General features: G+C 40.3%; 1 protein-coding gene across 4 annotated transcripts; it reads left to right on the top strand.

Moving 5' to 3' along the window:
* Positions 1-11,262: 11,262 nt before the first annotated feature.
* LOC147855384 (uncharacterized) lies at positions 11,263-20,575 on the top strand. Of its 4 annotated transcripts, none has more exons than XM_087330577.1 (9): positions 11,267-11,536; positions 11,699-11,749; positions 12,117-12,194; positions 12,555-12,691; positions 14,870-14,940; positions 15,020-15,279; positions 19,972-20,049; positions 20,124-20,186; positions 20,288-20,575. In XM_087330577.1, the coding sequence occupies exons 3-9, from the start codon at positions 12,150-12,152 to the stop codon at positions 20,330-20,332; spliced, it is 699 nt and encodes a 232-aa protein (XP_087186703.1). In that variant the 5' UTR covers positions 11,267-11,536; positions 11,699-11,749; positions 12,117-12,149; the 3' UTR covers positions 20,333-20,575. The 4 variants fall into 4 exon arrangements, with proteins under 4 accessions (XP_087186704.1, XP_087186703.1, XP_087186702.1 ...); XM_087330576.1 differs by having other exon boundaries at positions 11,268-11,536; positions 11,680-11,749; XM_087330578.1 differs by lacking the exon at positions 11,699-11,749 and having other exon boundaries at positions 11,263-11,536; positions 14,870-14,932; positions 15,015-15,279.
* Positions 20,576-21,394: the final 819 nt, after the last annotated feature.

The raw sequence follows: 21,394 nt of genomic DNA, 5'->3' as shown, positions 1-21,394 counted from the left end.
TTGGCGTATGGGGACCGTTTACCGCAATATGCCATGGACCACCGCAATAGAGACATAGTCGATTTGCTAGGCATCGCTACTTTTCCTCTTTCGATAATGGTCCACAACGATGTGTGGTGTCGATTTCCATCGGAGTTGGAGTATTTGCTAGAGACACATTATATGACTCCCTTGGAAAAGGTTTTGCTACAAATGAGGCGTAGGTGGGCTCTGATCTTATCCTTGGCAATTGGAACTGACGTTCCGAATGTCGTTCGAAAAGACGGTTATCGCATCGCACCGTGCAACTGATTGCTTTTGTCAATGACTTTGGGTTTTAGGGGAAAGTTAAGAGTAAATCCTTGACATCATTACGTAGGCCAAAACGAAATTGCTCCATTAATGTTTGCTCATCCCAGGGAATATCGGTGGTGAGAAGACGGAAATCCGCAGCATAAGTCGAGGCCGTTCACCCACCTCGGCGCAATCTTTGGATTTTGTTGATTGTCGTCCTAACATTGTCGGTATCTCCAAAATAGGCTTTAAACTAGATAATAAACTCTTCGAAATTATTTAACAAGGGAGAGATTTTTTCTAACAGGGGGGGAAACCATGCCAAAGTCGTGCCACTAAGTAGCGTGCCTACTAGTCCCACTCGTGATGCATCAGTGGGATATCGAGAAGGATGCATTTGAATCACTAAGCATACCTGATTAAGGAAACCTCTGAGTTGTGATCGGGTCCCATCAAATTTCATAGGAAGTCCGATCTTGGGTTCTTTGTGAGTCCCTTGAGTGCTTGATCCTTGTTGTTGTAGTGATACAATAGTCTCTTCAAGTTGTTCACGTAACATCAACTCCCGGTGTTGTTGCTTTTCTAAAGCTATTTGTTGAAGATCCCCCAATAGACGGTGATTTTCTTGTTCTAGTGTTACAAACTTCTCTTTTAAGCACTGAAGCTCCAAGAAAACAGATTGGTATTCCTTAGCACTAACAGTTGCCATTTTACTAGGGACGATAAGAGGATTAGTATGAAAGGAAGGAGGGGTAAGAGGATGAGGAAAATCGGTTCAAATTGTTAGGAACAGTACTAAGACAGATGTTGATCCTTGGCCGGACTAGCCACAACACAATGTGTTCTCTCCCGGAACACTTCTCCAAAGGGGTGGTAAGGTTAGGATCTTAATATTAACCACAGACGCAAGTATACAAGACGTAAGCATGAATTACTCGATATATATATATATTATCTTCTATTACTTCTGTAAACATTACATCAGGTCGGATCCTTTTATAGGAATCCGGTGTCATTAAAAAATGATGCCCTATCAGCAACCGGTTATGAATCGGTTCAGATCTGTATTGGTACAACTTACCAGATCTATCCCTTCGAGTAATAATTCTATCTAATTCTAAATATATATATTTCTCTGACCCGCCCTTTTCCCACATATCCTTTGGCCCTTAACCGACCAACACATGGCACGTCCATGGGAAAGTGCGTTGCACTTCGAACCCACACAGTTGCCTCACTCTTCGTCCAAAATATCCAACAGACTTTGCTCTAGAGGGTCGAGTGGTACTTTGTTCTGCTGCTGCTCTGCCCCTGCCGCTATGTCCGAGTCCGGGTGGAGTGGTTGCTCCGATTCTTCGACTCTCGTTGGCACCTGTTGTACCGGTTCTCCAGCTTTGCTCTCCTCCGGTACTTGTTGCTCTGCTTCGGCGTCGGGATCTCTTCTGTCACCGGTGTCACCCGAGTGCTCTACTGCTACAGTTGCTTCTATTGTTTCCCCGACTTCCTTTGGGGGCGACTCCTCTGCTTCAGCGATTGTCTCTCCTTCAGTTGCGATCCTCGGCTTTTCACGGGTTGTCGTTTGTGGCAGCCCATCCTGTCCTTTGTGGCCCCTTCTGCCGGCTACTCCTCATCACTTATGGTGATGGGTGTTGTTTGTTCCACGGCTTCCTGCTGCTGACGCTCTCGCTCGTACTTTTCCAATTGCAATTGAGTGCTGAGCTGGTCGTCATCCAACCTTTCCACAAGACCCCAGACAGCTCCCAAATGCTCCTCGACTAAGGAAAAGAAGTCTTCCGACAGTTATTCCCTTATGGTGACGATGCTTTCTTCATCCATCTTGTAGAATTTGTCACTGGCCTTCGTCCTGTTGTGATGCATCCTTTGGGGTCCATCTTGGGGTGTGCTTTTCTAGGATTTGTCGCCTCTTGGTTGCTTTCTTTGGCGTTGTCTCCAGTCGGCCCCTCTTTTTCAGTTTGATGGTGATAACGGGGGGTACTAATAAGGTTAGCCACTGTGCTACCCCTGTCCAAGATTTCTTCCCTTCCACCACAAATTCTATGGTGGCTTTCAAGAATTCGGTGATGATCTTCACCCAATCCACCTCCCGAAATAGAGGGTCTTCTCCCCCTTGTGTTTGGTATGCCTTGCTGCTAAGGGAATACTCACCAAAATACTCGAATAATGTCTCGGTGGATGGGCTCTCCACTGATCAAAGTCCCATGTGTAATCCTGTAAGGGCTTGGATTGTGCCTTCCGTTATTTCTACAAGGTTGATAGTTGGTGCGACCTGTTCCGGTTCTTCATGCGGTGGTGCATCTGTGATTCGAAGGAATCCCTCGAGTCCGTTCTTGGTGAACCATTTGCGTGTTGTATTGGAGAGCACCATGGGACCTGAGTCTTCTTCGTCGTTGTCGGTGTGCTTCTTTGAGAAGGGGTTGTGCTTTGTGTGTCTGACGGTTCGTGTGTTTTTCTGCGCTCGCCACAGTCGAAGTTCTCTAAAGGACATTCCCTCGTTTGGCCTTTGATTTTGTACCCCCATGTTCTTGAATTTCCAGTTCTCAGTTCTCGCGCTTGCACGCTCTGGACCATAATTAGTATGTGTACCCTGGTCCTGTGCTTTTAATAGCCGCCTCTGCCTTTTTATTGGCGTCTGTTCGCAATAATATCTTTTGCTCTAATAATAGTCATCCCACCTTTTGCTTCCTCCACCTTTTTGCATGATGATTGTCCTCTTCTCGCCTTTTTTCTTTTTTTGACCTTACTTGTCGGTCGTGACTGGTTCCACCGAGTCGGTTGCCTCCAGTGCCTCCCCGCTTTCTGACGGTGTCGTCCCGCCTTTTGTCCGGTTTCCGGTATTTTGTGGGTTTGCTTCATCTTTAAATGGATTTTCCGGCATCTGTCCTTTGCACAGCTTCGGTCGGAATCCATTGACCCATTTGCTTAGAAGTTCACCGGCTAACGTGCCTAGTTGGTAGGACCCATTAAACTCCCTTGTTATCCAGCATGGGCCGGTCCACCGAAACTGTAATTTCCCCGGCATGTTGCCCATCCGAGTCTAGAAAACTAAGACCGGTTTTCCGATGCCGAACTCCTTCTCGGTGCCGCGTCAATGCCTGTCCACAAAGGCTTTCCGTCGTCTTTGCTCTAGCTCTATTTGTAGTAAGCTAGCTATCCGATGTTCCTCTAGTTCGCACAACGTTGCCAACCGGATCCTCACTGACTCCTTTTCACTCAGGCGTTCTTTGACTTGGATTCGTAAACTCGTCAACTAGAGGCGTTCTTTGACTCCTCTAGTGTCTCGTTTGTGGATTCGGCCAGTCCGTTTTCCTATGGGTAGTACGAGGTACTACGTACGTTTGTGGAAGATCGCATAAAATGACATGAGGCTCTCCACAACTTAGCCCAGGAAGTGTCCTCCTTGATCGCTTATTAGTTCAATCGGACAGCCATAGCAGCACCATATAAACTCGTATAGAAACTTTGTTGTGGATGCCGCCATATTATCCCTGAGTGCCTTTGCTTCCACCCATTTCGTGCAGTAGTCGATGCCCATGATAATGTATCTATTACCGGTCCTCATCGTCGGTGGTTTGAATGGTTTGACAAAGTCCAGTCCCCATTTCTAGAATGGTTCTAATGGTAATACCGGGTGATGGGGCATTCGGGCCTACTCCGTTGGTTGGCCTAATCGTTGGCAAAGGTTGCATTCCTTATTGTACCTAATGGCGTCTTTTAAGGTTGTCAGCCACCATAACCTGCTTTGCCATATTTTGCGGGTTGTCGCGTCGCCGACATAGTGTGCTCCGGCTATTCCGTTGTGGGCTTCTCTTAAAATCGTTTCTTTTTCGTCATTGTACACCGCCCGCCGCCAAATTCTGTCTGCCCTTTGTGATATAGGGTATCCTGGATGAGGCAAAAGTGGCAGCCTCAGACCGCTAATCTCTTCCGTTCGTCTCGATCCATTTTGTCAGGAGGAAATCCGGTGCTCAGCAGGAACTGGTGCATGTTTGTAAGCCACTTGTCCTCCTTGGCGACTATTGAGTTGGTTGCCGGTTCTTCTATTACCCTGAATAACTCGGCATTGGGGAACTAGTCTCGTACTCCGTCCCCTGCTTCACCAGATTCTAGCCGGCTCAAGTAATCGACTACCGCGTGCTGCCCCCCGGATCGGTGGTAGATGTCGAACTCAAATTCCTACAACAGTAGTGTCCATCTTGCTATTTTCCTGGTTAGCGACGCCTTAGACACCAAGTAGATCAGTGCTAAGTGGTCCACGTGAAATGAAAACTTCCGCCCTAGCAAGTAGTGTCGGTACTTGGTTACGCTATACACCATTCCGAGAGCCTCCCTTTCCGTTGTGGAGTAGTTGTGTTCGGCCTTCGAGAGATTCCGACTTGCATAGTACACTGGTCGGTACCACTTTGGTTCGGTGAGTTTCATTAGGACATTGTCGATTGCTATGTCTGAGGCGTTGACAAACACATGGAAACTCTTCATCCAGTCGAGGAGGTTGCACCACCGGGGCTTGTGACAACATTACCTTTAATGCTTGATAGGCCTTTTCCTCCTGCTCCACCCATTGGAAGGGCAATCGGTGCACTGCTGCATGTAGTGGTGTCGCGAAGTCAGCCAAGTGTCGTATCATTCGGCTATGCCACCGGATTTGTCCTAAAAACTGGCTCAGGGCTTTTACGTTATTTGGTGCGGGTGCTTCCAAGATTTCCCTCACCTTGTCGGGGTCGACCACAATTCCCTCCTTACTCACAATGTGGCCCAACAAAATGCCACTTGTTACTCCGAACATGCACTTTGCCAAATTCAGGCTCAGTCGGTATTCCCAACATTTCTCCAAGCATAACCGGAGGTGATCCAAGTGTTCATCTTGTCGGCTCTACACCGCAAAATCATCTAAAAAAACCTGCATGAATGCTGGGATATACTCCCCAGATATTTCCATGATGATTCATTGAAAAGTTGTCGGTGTCGTTTTTAGCCCAAACATCATTACAACTGCCACAAACACCCCCCATTCGGTAAATTAAGCCGTTTTCTCTTGATCTGCCAGGTGCATTCAAATCTGGTTGTAGCCGCTAAATCCGTCTAAAAAACTATATACTTCATGCCCAACTACCGCATCTAGCACACCGTCTGTGAACGGTTGTGCCACATGAGCGAGAAGGGGATGAAGAGGCTTGCCGATGACAACCTCATTCTGGTGAAAGACGTGCATCTTGAGAAGTGCACCGACTGCCTGGCCGGTAAGCAAAATCAGACCTCCTTCCGCTCAAGGCCACCGATGAGACGTAATGCACCACTGGAGCTAGTGCATACCGATGTGTGTCAAGTGGACACGAAGTCACATGCCGGATCGTAGTACTTCGTGACGTTCATAGACGACCACAGCCGGAAGCTGTGGGCCACACCGTTGAAGACGAAGGATCAGGTGTTATTCGTCTTCAAGGAGCTCCACGTGAGAATGGAAAGAGAAATAGGCCGGAAGCTGAAGGCGGTTCAAGCAGATAATGGAGGAGAATACTGGGGGCAGTTTGAGGAGTATTGCCGCTCGAAGGGAATCCGGCTCGAATTTACCATGCCGAAGACGCCAGAACTAAACGGGCTAGCCGAGAGGATGAACTGGACCATAATGGAGAGGGTCCGAAGTATGATGGCACATGTAAGGTTACCCAAGACGTTTTGGGTTTAGGCGCTGGCGACAATGACGTACGTGATAAACATATCACCCTTAGTACCCTTGGACGGAGACACGCCATAGAGAGTATGGACCGGTAAGGAAGTGTCTTACTGGCACCTGAAGGTGTTTGGGTGTCTTGCTTACGTGCATGTTGCAAAGGACCGGAGAGCAAAGTTGGATCCAAAGTCCCGGCCTTGCATATTCCTTGGATACGGCGATGATGAGTTCGGCTACCGAGTGTGGGATCTGGTCGACAAGAAGGTTTTCCAGAGTCGAGATATTATCTTCATGGAGGACAAGACCCTTGCTAACTGGCAGTCGGAGAAGAAGATAATGAACTCTGAGTCGACCGGTAAGGATCGGTTCGATGAGATACGGACCTACCCGACTAAGAGCTGGTTGACACTCGAAGAACCGGCCGGTTACGTTGAGGATACCGAACCGGCAGAAGAAGAAGTAGTAGAAACCCCGAATCGGATTCGGATGAAGAACAAACAGAAGAGCCAGTTGTCGAAAGCCAAAGACGGAGATATCCTCTTAGAGAGAGAAGGCCCCCCCGGAGATTTTCGGATGTAGAGCGCGTGTTGCTAACCGATGAGGGGGAGCCAGAAAGCTTCGAAGAAGCGAAGGATGACACCTAGAGCCACAAGTGGTTGAGTGCCATGCAGGACGAGATGGATTCCCTGCATGAGAACCACACGTACGAATTGGTGGAGTTACTGAAAGGAAAGAGGGCACTCCGAAACAAGTGGGTGTACAAGCTGAAACCAGGAGATGCCGGTAACCCCCCGAGATACAAAGCCAGGATCGTGGTGAAGTTCCAGCAAAAGAAGGACTTCGACGAGTATGGAATGTAATGTCTTCCTTAACTTCATAGTAGAAGGAGTAATAACTTCTAATGTAGACTTTACACCTAGTTGATATGTATGCACCATGCATCTTAACATATGTGATGATTGTAAAATGTCTTGTCCATGATGACAAAGTAATAACCTAGCTAATTCTTTTGATGCAACTAGAGATTCACTAGCACCGTCAGAAGTTGTAGATAGAAGACGTGAAGAGATACTAAATGATTTTAGACGGGAGAATAAAGCTTTTCCGACACGTTTTCCTACCCCATCTCCCGGAAAGACATCTAGGAAGTCTAAAAGCACACTAGCCGGCTTAGTAGACTCGAAACAAACAAAATGTAAAGTCACGGGATAAAATCCTTTCAAACGGTTGTTTGTCCACCCATCAAATGTTATAGCATATCTAAAATTTTGTGAGGACAAATAAGTAATAACTAAATTGTGAAGAACAACATACATTCGTAACACTAATCTCTTAAGTGTACGAGATGATTTAAGTTGATAAGTGGGCAAGACTTCATGCATTAATCTCTTAAAACTAGAAGACTCAATATGTGCATGAGGTAGCATTGATGTGACTATGTATCTAACAACAATACTATCAAACTTCTTCTCTAGAGTACGAGATATAGTTAATGTAGATGGAGTAGCATCTATGTTACTTTGGACAAGAACATTGTTAGAAGTTTGTGGTTGTGATGTGCTATTAATATTATGCTTATCTAATAAATGCTTGGCGATAGAACCTATAGATGTAGAGCTTGCCCACAACAAGTGACAATAGGCACATCGACGCTTATATGCATCTCCGTCCTTAATGGAGATCATGTGTTGCTCGGTCCATGAAGTTCTTTTTCTTGCCTTTGTTTTGCCTCTAGGGGCTGATATTGATGTTACCTCTTCCATATCAATGTATGTTATTGTACCTATAAAATTTTGGTTATAAAAGATAATGAATTCTTTTGAAATGTACCTATAACCAAAATAAAATGGTTGGAAAGCTTACAAAATTAATCTACAAGAACATACCTACATGCAAGCAACTACATCCATCCATACACTACATGTGTAAGCCCCATTTGTACACATCTACATTTTGGTGATGTAGGAAGTTCCTACATCACCAAAATGAAAAGTATAGTATATCTGAGGTAACTTATTACATTACCCACAATTTGATAAACAATTACTTCCAAATAATATGAAAATGGGAGAGAGCATTATACAACTTTTAGGACAATAAAGAGATAATGTGTATGTGTTAATTGAGTTAGCAAAAGAGATAATAGTGGGTGTGTGTGTCTATGTGTGCCTGACAATAAAATGTTGTTATATCAATAAGTTAACTTAAAATCCATTATGGATTATTAGTTTTACTTGGTTACATATGAATATGCCAAGCTCATATTGCTAGTAAAAACCTACCTTTATGTAGATGATTGTTAGTTCTTCCTTTATGTTAAAAGCTCATCCTATCTTTTCCAACAATATAAATGTCCTACTCTAATCATGAGTTATTACATTGTGCCACATTGTGGCTCAATTTGACTGTATCATTATTCATATATGTGCATAATTGTATTGTGAATCTTACTTCATATATGTCTACATTGTAGTGACAATGATTGTGGGTAATGTATGTCATATGAGCCTTGAGGTAAAGTAATTTTAAATTGACTATAGTCTGTATCATTATTCATATAGGTGCATAATTATATTGTGAAATTATGTGAATCTTACTTGTAAGCTTTGTAAAATAGATGGAGGTATGCACTTTGTAGGCTTGGGATTGCACGATGCATGTAGGCGGCAACAACAGGTCGTCGTCTTCCACTTTCTAGTATCTACTATGCAACATACCTCTCTCTCTCTCTCTCTCTCTCTCTCTCTCTCGTGTGCGCACGCATCTGTGTCGATGGACTGGTCACTATCTGTGTCGAGAGTCCTATTACCTAAGTCTGAGTTGTCTGTCTGTGTTAAGAGACTAGAGTCTTATTACCTAATACCTAAGTCGTCACTTTGGAGTCTGTGTGTACACAATACACTGTAGACAATAGACTCGTGACTCGTGACTACTGACTAGTTGGAACTTAGACTCTTGACTAATTAGAAGTTAGAACTTAGACTTTAGTAATAAACTGTAGTAATTACTAATTAAATCACTTAAACGGCTTAGCCGGCTTGAGACGGCTCAAGCCAATTTGGCGAGGCTCAAGCCAAGCTGAGCCGAGCTCAAACCGTTAAGGTAGGCTCAAGCCTAAACCAAGTTGAGCTGAGCCGATAATTCAACTCGAAGGGTACGTAGACGCGGACTGGGCAGGTTCTAAAGCGGATAGATGGTCAACATCAGGATTCGTCTTCTCCCTCGGTAGCGGAGCAATCTCATGGGGTAGCAAGAAGCAACCGACAGTTGCATTATCGAGCACGGAGGCCGAATACAGGGGTGCGGCGGTCGCCGCATGTGAAGTCGTATGGCTCAAGCGTATACTGAAGGATCTGGGCATACCCATCAAGGATCCGATTCGTCTATACTGTGACAACATGAGCAATATCTACGTGGTGCGGAACTCCGTATTCCACGCGCAGATTAAGCATGTCGAAGTGCACTACCACTTCATCCGCAAACGCGTGCAGGCTGGAGATATAGACTTACACCACATCAACACGAATCTACAGGTAGCCGACATTTTCACGAAAGCCCCGGGTATCGACAAGCTGCGGTAGTTCGCGTCGAACCTTGGCCTATCTATTCCCGACTAGCCGAGCTTGAGGGGGAGTACAAAACAGTGAACCGATCAATTGATCGAAGCTGAACAAGGAGTATGCAACCGAAAAGCCGAACAATTGAAGTTCGAAGCGTTCCGAAGACCGATCCGAAACAATTTTTTGATATTCAGAAGTTGTGTTCGAAGGGGCGTGTTGAGAATTGAACTCAACTTCCCATAGAAATAGGTTTCACACTAGCTCATGGACATACCAGGCTAGTTCTGTAAATAGTAGAAAGGGCCATTGCCCTAGTTTAGTTGGTATTTAAACCAACCTTTTGTAACTTTGTTACTGTTGGAAGTAATACATAGTTTTCTCATCTTAAGATTGTGTGTGTGTGTGTGTTTCTCATAAGTGCTCATACACACACACACACACACAGTCCTACCGCTGCATACAATCACTCTCCTTTCTTTACAACATACAACAATGTACGTCCACTTGTGTCATTTTTCTTTATCAAGAAAATGTTATTAAAGTTTATATTGTTTAATTGGGCTAGGACTTTAACATTCCACTCCCCACCATCTGATATGTATCTCTTAAAGTCATATATCTCTTTTAGGTGGAACATATTCGGATGTGGCGTGTATGCATCATAAATGACATCAAATAACTTCGGTAATGTGAAAGCATCATTTCGAGACAACTATCTTCATCTCCAACTCCATCAACTGCTTCTTCGACACATGCTCATAACATTACTTACACATGGCACATTTACAACACAAGAAACACTATGATGCATCACATGCACCGATCGAGCTACAGATTGGAGAGAGTGTCATAGTTTACTATCTCGTTCGGGGCTCTGTGAATCCCTCATGCACCGTTGGCTTCGGCCATACACGACGATGATGCGCATCCGCACAAAAACGTATTGCCAAAGCCACCTGACAATCGCAACGCTCACCTTTGCCTCTGCATTGCATGATCCGATCATAATTGTAAAAGGGTCCTCATAGTAAAATGTAATAACCCTATCCAACCTTTTATCAAAAGGGGAGGTGTCATATATGACATGGCAAGGACTGGACCTGCAACTACGGTTCGATCCAGAGCCAAACTTAGAGCATGCCAAGATTCATAAACGGGTAGCTCAAGAACTAAGGCAATGTAAGCGGATACTATAACTTACACATGCACTAGTTATTTTGGAATCGTTCTACGTACATTACAATAGAAGCCAAAAATTCGAAATAGAAATAAACATGAAATGGAAGGAGTAAATTTGGAGGATATGGATGGATGGATGTATATGCATGAGAAGAGATGGATGGGTTGGCCGGGACAAAGAGAGACAACATTAATAATACATACATAATTCATAAAATGGGGAAGGCAGAAAAAAAGAGGAGGGGCAAGAGGAAGGAGGAGGTGAGAGAATAAGAAAAATAGAATTGGATTACATAATTAAAAAATAAGAAGAGTCATTTGGAACGAGGATTCTTTGGACCCATGACCAAACCAAACAAACGAGCTCACGGACATTCCACGATGAAAATAAAATTACGACTCACGAGGACCTATATCATTGACAACAATACAGTCTACTACTACTACTACTACTATGTATGTACATTGTACATACATACATACATACATACATTACATACTATGTACTCACGTACACAGTCTACTCATTTCCCCTCCCTGTCGTACGTACTAACTAGGGTTTTACGAAGCGACGACTGTGCCGTCTTTCTCTCACGCTTCTCTGCAATTTCGTCATCACTTTCTTCCCCAAAATTCGACGACGTCTATCTTCTGATTAACGAAGTCTCTCTCTCTCTCTCTCAGAAACGTTTTCTGAACCTGCTGTTTTCGCTTGAAATCAATCTATTCAAGCCTTCTCCTTGTTTGAATTTATATCCGTGATATAATATCATTGTACAGTAAAGATAAGGCCAAAATCAGTGAATTAAGAAGTCATCGGCTGAATTTCGATCAGGTCAGTCATGTCATTCTTTCGAACAATATTACAGAGAGAGAGAGAGAGAGACAGAGAGAGAGAGAGAGAGAGAGAGTTTCAGCATTAAAGTTAAACAAGTGGTTTTTTAGTTTGATTTTGAAGGCATAATCTACATTTAGCAGTTTTATTTCCTTCATCTAGCTGTCAGATCAGTGAATTAGGAAATCTTTAGCGGAATACTCTATAAATAAGGTCGCTATTTTCTCTCACATGAATATACAATCTAAATTCGGTATTTAGTTTTGGCAGGAATTTTTTCTGTACATAATTTCTTCTTTGGTATTATTTGCATTGCATTGAAATCATACTGTAAGGCTGAGACTGAAACCGGTGAAATTAGCCATTCTTTATTGGGATACTTCTTTCCAAGCAAGTTGGTGATATCTTTCCTTCAAACAATGTGCACAGAATTCAATGTTAGACTTAAATAAATGCTTTTTTTGTTGGTTTTCTAGAGATCTTTTTTCTTTGTTTTGGTTTGCTCTTTCTGTGCATCAAATTGGTGAATTGAGAAATTTGGATATCTTAGAGAGAAGTATGTTTTCTGTTGGTTTTTCAGACTTCATTGTCAGCTCATACAGAGGCTAGAGCCATGTCTCAGCCTCGTGTTACAGTTACTATTGGACGAAGTGGTCAGGTCTGTAATCTTCTTCCGAATGAATAATATTTGGGAACAATTTCTCTAATAATCAGCCACGTTTTCTTTACATGCATAAAGTAATAGGATTTTTTATGAGAAAATTCCAGAATTGTCCAGCAATTTAGTAATAAATCTCTATATTTTGGGACAGATTTTGTTTCCTTTCTAAAGATTTTCACTGAGCTAGTTTAACAAAATTAATGGATGCTTGATACCCTTTTTCTGAACATTGTGAAGATAGTAAAATGACATCTATGTTGCTACCATGATATTGGCGAGATGCTATATATTCATGGATATTTATGATTGTGTGGTTTTCTGGACTCAATTTAGTTTTTATTCATACATTCAATGCAGAGGTCAGCTACCATTTCTTCAGGTAGGACTTATTCTGATCGCAACGGAGGCATTTTCGAAAACAGGAAAAGGTCTGTGAAAGACCGCTTAGGTTATGGCTCAAGAAACCTCTTACCTTACCAAACAAGCAACAAACGGTAAAGAAACTAATTTTTGTCAGTTGTATTCTGAATAAATTATTTATTCCTTCAATATGCTTTCGTTATGATGCATATTGCATTTTCTTCTACTTGAATATTTTTATTATTTGGCCTCTTAAACCATTGTTTCTTTCTTATTAGTTCAAATTTCTGTAGCAAGACTTCTTTGTGCTACAAAAATGAATAAGGCACAGGTAGAAAGCCCACACAAAATGATCTTGAGATCAGAGAATTACCTCATGTGCACTATAATAATTGCTAGAACTTCTTGTAATCATTACAAGGAATATTTCAAGACATTTAGAAAGCACCATACACGTTTTGATTAATTTGTTATGATATGAATTTATTGTGTAAACAGTCACTTTACAAATGTGAGTTAAGTGTAAAAGATTGCTCTATATTATGTGTCGGTTGAGTAATAAGTTGTGTTTGGTTACTTATGCCTTCATGAAACAGACATGAAATTTACTTATCCTTTAAGCTGCATTGCAGATTTGTCCATTCATCAGAAAATACACATGAATTTTGCTTATCCTTTAGTCTTTATTGCAGATTTTTCCATTGCTTTGAACTAATACAAGTTCCTCAACACCTTCTTCCTTGTTATCATAACACCATTTTCTAGCATCAATGTTACGATAGAAAATGGTCTAATTCTCTTTTCTTGACAGTTTAGAGTTCCATTTTCTTCTGTAGATAGTATTGAGCTCTAATATTCTTAATAAAGTGACTTTTGAATTCGAAATTTCGTCCTAAGAGCGTGCTTACCTCATTCACCGTTACGTTTTCCTATTTGCGTAACCATCCACAACTTAAGCATTCTCATATCTTTGAGTAAATTGATAATTTGTTTAAATACATATTATAACAAGTCATCGCTTCGATGCACTGCCTCTTGTTTCTTAATTAACCCTTAGAGACTGATTAGAGAGGTGGAATAGCTAAATTAATTAGACATTAAAATCCTCTACATTATAAAAAAGTAAAGTAAAAAGACTAACACTTACTTTTTTATTTAACATTTACAAAGTCTTCCTAATTTTGAGCTCTTATAACAATGGACTGTCTCTTAGGGAGACAGTGCTAATAATTGATACAAACTAAATAACACATTGTTACATGCCAATACATGAGTTAAACCTACTTTTACATTTGGTGTTAGCAAGATTGAAAAGATCCTAGTATTTATATTAGACATAGTAGGTTAAGGTTGAAAGGCTAGATCTTCTATTTGGTAAAATATTTCTCTTAAGAGTGTCAAACTTTGATTATAATGCAAATATCTCCAGTTTGAAACTTTGGTTAAGTTTTTGGTTTTCTTGTTTCACTGTTTATATCTGTCTCCTACTAATTCATTCACTTCTTTTGTGCTCAATGCATATGTGGATGCTAAATTTCTTAGCCTGGTCCCATAAAGGTGCATATGTATAATATTAACCTTCTTGTTTTTGAACTCTTCTTAACTTTTGGGGCGTCTGGAAAGTCTAGTGATGATGAGTTCTTTAAGCAACTGCCTACGAGATTATTGTTTTTTATTGATCTGAATTGAAATTCCTTTTACCTAAACATTTTCACAAATACAATATGTCAAAATTGATTCAATCTTCAGATGTTTGGATGTATTCCTAACTTCTCTTTTGGTAAATTAGCATCAAGGTTTTCTATAAACGTTATTGGTGAATCTCTAAAGGTGCATGTAACTCAACATCAAAAGAAGAAAGCTGTTGCTCATCTTGCATCGTTCCTTTTATTCATTTTTCTATTGACACAGGAGGAGTTATACCTATAATTGTTTTTGAAATTATTATTATTTGCAGGAAATCTCATTGTACACCAAATTATTGTTCAAGAATGGATAGGAATATAGACACATACATATATGACAAAATTATATTATGTATATTTAAATGTGTTTATGTACCGTGTATATGTATATATTTTGGATACACATTTGGTATAACCTATAGTTTTACCATTGTGTAGAAAATTCCATTTTGATGGAGTATTAATTGTAGCCTGCAAAGTTATTAGGAAATAATCTTTGACATTGGATCCTTTAGAAGAATCATCTGTTTTTATTTTTTTTACACAGGTAAATTTGTAAAACCTAATCCCCTAGCCAGAGCTTTGTATGTGTAATTGCTTTGTGATCAATCTTCTCCTTGTTTACAGGCAACACCTTGAATCTACTTGGAAGCCGAGGGTATTTATGGAAGATGCCGTTATGCCTTCAACCTTCGATAGTAAGGGACTTTATAGATCAATCATTCAAGGGCTGTATCATTTGCATGTTTTGCTTGATTAATTGATGTCTGACTACAGATGCTCAAAATCCTGAACAAGATTTACGATACAAACTTGATCAGAAGAACTTTCTTAAAAGTAAGTGGTCAATGGATGGCACTTCTAACCTTGTGAATGATTTGCAAGAAAGGATTTCGGTGCCTCCTCATCCTCAAGGTGCAAGGGTAGTTGTACGAAGGCGTCATTTGCCCTTAAAGAGTGTGCCGGTTATACGAACAGTACCAGCAGCAACTTCGGCTCCATCTCAAATCAAAGCAGTACGGGGTGTTTCTGTGGCGGTAAGTTCCTGAACTTAATACTTGCAGGATATGTTTTCCTGGCCTATTTAAAGCTTTCAATTTTACATTCTGTGTGCCAATTCATTCCATTGCTCTTTAAGGCCTTAGTATGCTGTACGTAAAGCAAAAATAAGAACCAGGAAAAGTTTCATATGTAACTTAGTTATCCGTTTGCTGATCATCTGGTATTGTCTCTTAAAAATAATTCAATTTGTAGTCTGATGTAATGTTTTCATCATATTGCAGCTCGATCAAGCATGCATGTTTGTCCATCATTTTTTTTATTCTTAGGTTTTGTATGCACACGCTTTTGATAGTTTTTCTAGCATTATACAGTGCAAAGTCACACGGAACATGATATGGCATAGGATAGAGGAATGTGATTAGGACGGGAAGTTCCCATCCCTTGTGATGGTAAGATAACACGGGATTCATTGGATTCGCAATAGAATGATAGTGTACGCATTTGACATCAGAAGTATGATGATATAGTATACATAATTACAAGTTACACAATAATAATGCTTACTTAACTCACTTAATTTATTCACTTAAAACTACCATGAATCCTCTGTACGTATATCATATTAAATATTGGGTTACAACCACGTATCATATTGCTTATCTCAAAATAAGGGACACTGCACCCTTTCAAACCTTATCCAATGTATCATATTGCTTATGATAACTTTTCAAGCTAAGTGACTAAATGAATTTGAATCCTTTTCATATTTTCAAACCTTGGAAATTGAATCCATCCCTTAGTATCCCATGTATCATATTGCTTATGTCAAAATCAGATACTAAGGGACACTGCATCCTTTCAAGTTTTAACCTACTTTACACTATTCCAGATAAGTTACACCCTCCATATCCTCTCTACATTGATGATGTCAATAATCGGATATGAGGGATTCATACCACTCTAAACATGTACACATAGCTATTCACTCAATTAGTGAATACTATTGTTTTTTTCCGGCACACCTTGGCATGCCTGTGGGATATCCCATTCATAGTGAGCAAATGTTCCGTAAACATCTCTGGAGATCTTCCAAATATTCATCTCTAAGCTACTATTGGTATGATTGATAAGTCTATGAATGGCTAACTTGGCAGATCCTCCCACGGTCCTCGAAGTGCATTTCAATATCTGGCCAGGAAACTACAGATAACATTGTCTGTGCTACTTGGATCAATGATCTCTTCCACTTTTAGACATTTTCCTTCGATTTCTAGGTGAGTGCAATCTTGGCTACACACCATTGTTTGCTGACTATCAGATTTTCCATTCAAATCTTTTCAATGAACAACCCTGGGCCACGTTTTCCGACTGTTCCTTTGTTCGATTGTTGTAGAACACTTAGAATACAATATGCGTAGAATACGTATGCTAAGTATTCTACTTTTTATTTTAAATACGTAGAATATATATTTTACACATAAAATACGTTAAATACTTCATAATATTAAAAGTTAAAAAATTTTAAAATTTAAAATTTTAATATTGTTTTAGCTTTTCGGAAATGTAAATAATAGTTCTAAAATGTAGAATATGTGTAGAGTACTTCAGAGTATTCTAAAACGTATTCTAAACATAGAATACATGTTTTTTAACAACTATGCTTTTTATGATCTTCTTCTTCACATATAACCTGTGTCAACCCTTTCAAATCCTCCTTCAGCTGCATTACTCGTCCTCTAAGCATAAATATCTCATTTATGAACATCATTTCTTACTGAAAAGCATCCTGATAACCTGGAATTCGTGTGGAATCACTGGTTCAGATCGTCCAATTCTCATGAATGTACATTGGATTCTCGTCAAGATCATTGAGCCATGCCTGGTATTCCAATATAAATATTATCTGCATTACAATCTTCAAAGAGTCACGTGGCTTTCTGTAAGTAAATCACAACTCTTCTGCCAGGTCATTGAATATCTGATGTTGCTTCTTCGTCATCTTCTTCCTGGTCTTTATCTCTGGCTCTTGACAATTCTTCTCTACTATTGTTCGTTTGTTTCAACTATGTATGCCCTGCAAAAGAACTAACAGACAATCCGTTAAGATTCTTGAGGGTTAGTAGAGATTATATTACGTGAAGGCTTTCCTAATCTCTATGTTGGTCGGGATGATGGCAAGATCGTCTGAGAAAATGTTCTACCCCGAATATGTCTGATTTAGCCTCTTACCTCTCTTGGTTAAGAATTACACCATGAGGAGAAGCATTGGAGTCAACAGTAACTTAATGTGACACCATAGATTACACCATATGCACTGATTAAATCAGAGAATCAAGAGGAATCATACTACACCAACAGACAATTACATTTGTTCTCTCTTTATTATATCTCCCTCTTTCAATTGTGCCATTCGGGCGACTTATATATGTCACATGGTGGGTCATTATCCTTCCTCTCAATTCGATTGCAGCGAGATCCGCATCCCTGGCCAGTTTGGAGGTCTGGTACTTCTTCTTGGGCTCCTTGTCCTCTGATTGGTGTGGCAGAAAGAGCAATTGCAGCCACTTCAACAGAATCCGGAAGTATATCTTCTGTCCCATATGACCTACTGCTCCATCTGCAGTAAGTATACTGTCCCCAACTGACCATACGCCATTCATATCGTGTGATGAACGGACTGCTTGCTATCTTGGCATATTATACAAGTTGTGATAAAGAAGACCAATATCCAAGCAAAACATTGCTACCTTGCGGGATATGTCAGGCCCTCCTAATATCTGACTCCCTCATTGCTTCTCCACAAGCAGGCCATAGTAGAAGCTTATTACTCGCACATGGCAGCCAGAGGTGGCTTTTGCCACTGCCAGGTAGTCTGATTCCCCAAATTTTTATATCTGCTTGTGCCAACAGCTGGAAGTCATTAATCAGCACATCCTGCGCTGGTCGCGGTGATGCCACTCTGATTGGCTCCTCCAGGCTCCTTTATTGATGCCAGTTCTGCATTACACTGCCCCATGGATTTGGGTAATGTATTTCCAATGGACAAATCGATAAGGGTAAATAGAAAAACAGAATAGTAACAAGACTTATGTACCAAGGATAAATGTACTCAACAATTTCTGAAGAAATTAAAAAACTAGAAAAGGAAACAAGACTTGTGTTTTCCATCAGGGTTTCTCACATCATCATAATCTCCATGTGTCATCACTTTCTTTCTAGCCCCACTTCCAGCCTTGTTTTCTGTGTATTCTCTTTCTTCTACATTCGTTTGCTTTTAAAATCCATCAAGACCGTCACTAATTGTATTCACACTTGTCTTCTCAATAATGCATCTTTTCACTGAATGATCAAGTGTGGGATTTCCTGGTATTAACCCCGACCTCATCTGGAAGACTAACAGGGGTTTTCCTGCCACAAATTTAGCTTCAGTGTTCACAAATGCCTTTTCTACACTGCTGTAGCATCCCCAGGTTTGGCGTACTCTGCACACTGCTGCAACATCCCCTGGTCTTTGGAGTGTCGGAAACTATGAAAGAATGAAAATGGTCATAAACTTTTCCTCAGGTTATGTATATTGGGAAAGTGTTATATTGAACTTCTTTCTCAATACTCCAAATTATTTTTTTCCAGTGATAAAGTACATACTCCAAGCCCTTATTAAATATGGCTGTGATTTCATATTGCAGGTACAAGAGTGCATGGTTTTCACGGAAGGCACAGTGAAGTGCTTTGGCTAAACAAAGAACCAATAGCTCCAGACCCTCGCCTTTTCATGTCTTCTTTCCATTTCATTTGTAATTGGCTGTGATCACAACCTGTATTCCTGGGAGAATCAAGATTCTGAAACGGTTTCTAGATCTCATTTTTTCTGAGGCGCTTAGATATCTTCAGAACACCCTATTTTGTCTCAGCCTCTCCTTTTTATGTCTTCATTTCTAATTGCTTGTGATCACAACCTGTATTTCTGTTAGAATAGAGATTCTGAAATGGCTTCTAGATCTCCTTTTTGTTGAGGCCTTACATAGCTCCAGAACACCCTATTTTCTCTCAGCCTCTCTTTTTTATGTCCTCTTTCCATTTCATTTCTGATTGGCTTTGATCACAACCTGTGTTTCTGTGAGAATTGAGAGTCTGAAATGTTTCTTGATCTCGTTTTTGCTGAGGCAGTTACTATTTGCCATATATATTACATTCGAACAAAGTAAGATTCTAGTCAAAGTGATAATGAGTTGTGCTACATGTTTTGGTGTGCTGGTAGGTATGTTGTTATATTTGCATGTGTACCACATTAGAAAGTTTGCTAAGATGAGTAACGTGGAAAATCCATGCAAATTTATTTGGTGGCTCTTCCAAATACTTGGGAGTCACGAGTGGCTATAGAAACTTAAATAATTCATTCTTTATGGTGCATTACATTCATGGTATGAGTATGGATGACATCTACGTTATGCACATTTTATAGACATTGATGGATGGTCTTGCACTTCTAAAGCTGTGCACACTGTGCAAGCACATGCATAATTTTATTTTTTGGGCAAAATTTTTCCTTCGCCTTTTCTCTCCTACTTTTTTAGGGATTGTTTACATTTTGACGTCCATTTCAATTCTGGGTTTGGTAATGTATACATCAAAATCTGGGTACCTACGACAAATAAATGATGTGATGTTTCCATCATTTAATGTGATACACCATGCTTATGGGCAGCATGAATCTAATTAAAATTTAGGTGGAACAACCAACTGTGGCAACTGTATTGCAGTCTCTTGGTCTCAGCAAATACTCGATAATGTTCCAGGCAGAGGAGGTACACCCATTTAGTGACTTTGTACATTTTGTGGTATGATGTAGCAACTGATGCATGAACTTCACATGTTATAGGTTGATATGACAGCTTTAAGGAACATGAATGATGACGATCTCAAGGAGTTGGGTCTTCCAATGGTATGTGTGTTGTCTTCAAATATTATCTCGCACTCATTGGTTGCCTTTTCAGGACTCACTTTTGTATATTTGCTTACTAGTTCTAGCATTTTAACATTCAGGGACCAAGGAAGAAAATTCTTCTGGCATTGTCATCAAGAAAATAACGCATTGTGTATCTGAAACTTCTGTAATTGTATTTACAAAAAGATTCTTGAAGGGAGACGTTCGCATTCACTTCACATGACCTGTTGTGCATGGATTGTTTAACACACCTCAGATGTACTTATCTAATAGAGGGATGGGAAACGTCTGTAAATCTATACAATGAAAGAATACTAATTCTCTGAACATGTTAATGGTGTTGATCGATATGCTGTAAAATTTTCTGAAATTTTCTGTTGACCAAAGTGCGATGTTAGGATTTAGTATTTCCCATCTCTCTCTAGTCCTGGGATGGTCATAAAAATGAAGGAGATATAAGCTGGAGAATTGAGTTAGCTTGTGTTGGAATCATTTACAGCTTAGTTAGCATCAGGGGGAATGCACAACTGTTGAGTACTCTCTCAAGTTATCTCAATTGACATAAATGTGATGATTTATTTAACTGTCCTCAAATGGTAAAAGTCATGAAATGATGTCTTAGCTACCTTTCTCTAAACTGATTATAATTATAACTTGTGTAGTGACCCATGCATCATGTAGCCCAAATATCAACATAGAAACCGAACATATGTAGAAATCATTGTATGAGAGCATCTAAAATTAATACTTGAGAATAAAAGAGTCAACAAGCTGATCTCCTGTGCTCCAATTGGAGTTAACTATGGGTGTCCTCTTCCTCTATCAAATTAATATGCTTGAATGGTGTGGCCCAAAGGAAGAGGACTTGATCTTTGTTGTTTCGTTTCATTCATAGAAAGACGATGAGAGGAAACTTGACATACGTTTCCTTTCCTAATCAGTAGTTGATCTTAGTTGCAATGATCTAGAAGCAGCTTTAATACCTAGTTATTGAAATATGTATATAATGGAGATTATGTGTTATGTCTATGGTTATATCTTAATGGTTGGTCTAGTGATTTGCTTGATATTTATAATGGCCATTAGTAAATACATATAAACCATGGGCCCATTTCTCTAACAATAAAAATGTGTAAATTTCAATGAAAAGCAAAATCTGATGGCATGCAATGTTTATCATACAACATTGCTTGTTCTTCATGCAA

Source organism: Azolla caroliniana, unplaced genomic scaffold, assembly GCF_043228905.1.
Source record: "Azolla caroliniana isolate FFs.n. ecotype wild unplaced genomic scaffold, voAzoCaro1.0.p SCAF_14, whole genome shotgun sequence".
NCBI lineage: Eukaryota > Viridiplantae > Streptophyta > Polypodiopsida > Salviniales > Salviniaceae > Azolla > Azolla caroliniana.
Note: the sequence above shows the minus strand (reverse complement) of the source record. Positions and strands in the feature narration are given on the sequence as shown.

Coding starts and splice junctions, on each gene's coding strand:
- LOC147855384 (XM_087330577.1), top strand. CDS start 12,150: ATGTCTCAGCCTCGTGTTACAGTTACTATTGGACGAAGTGGTCAG. Junction 12,195..12,554: donor CTATTGGACGAAGTGGTCAG/GTCTGTAATCTT, acceptor CATTCAATGCAG/AGGTCAGCTACCATTTCTTC. Junction 20,050..20,123: donor TAATGTTCCAGGCAGAGGAG/GTACACCCATTT, acceptor CACATGTTATAG/GTTGATATGACAGCTTTAAG.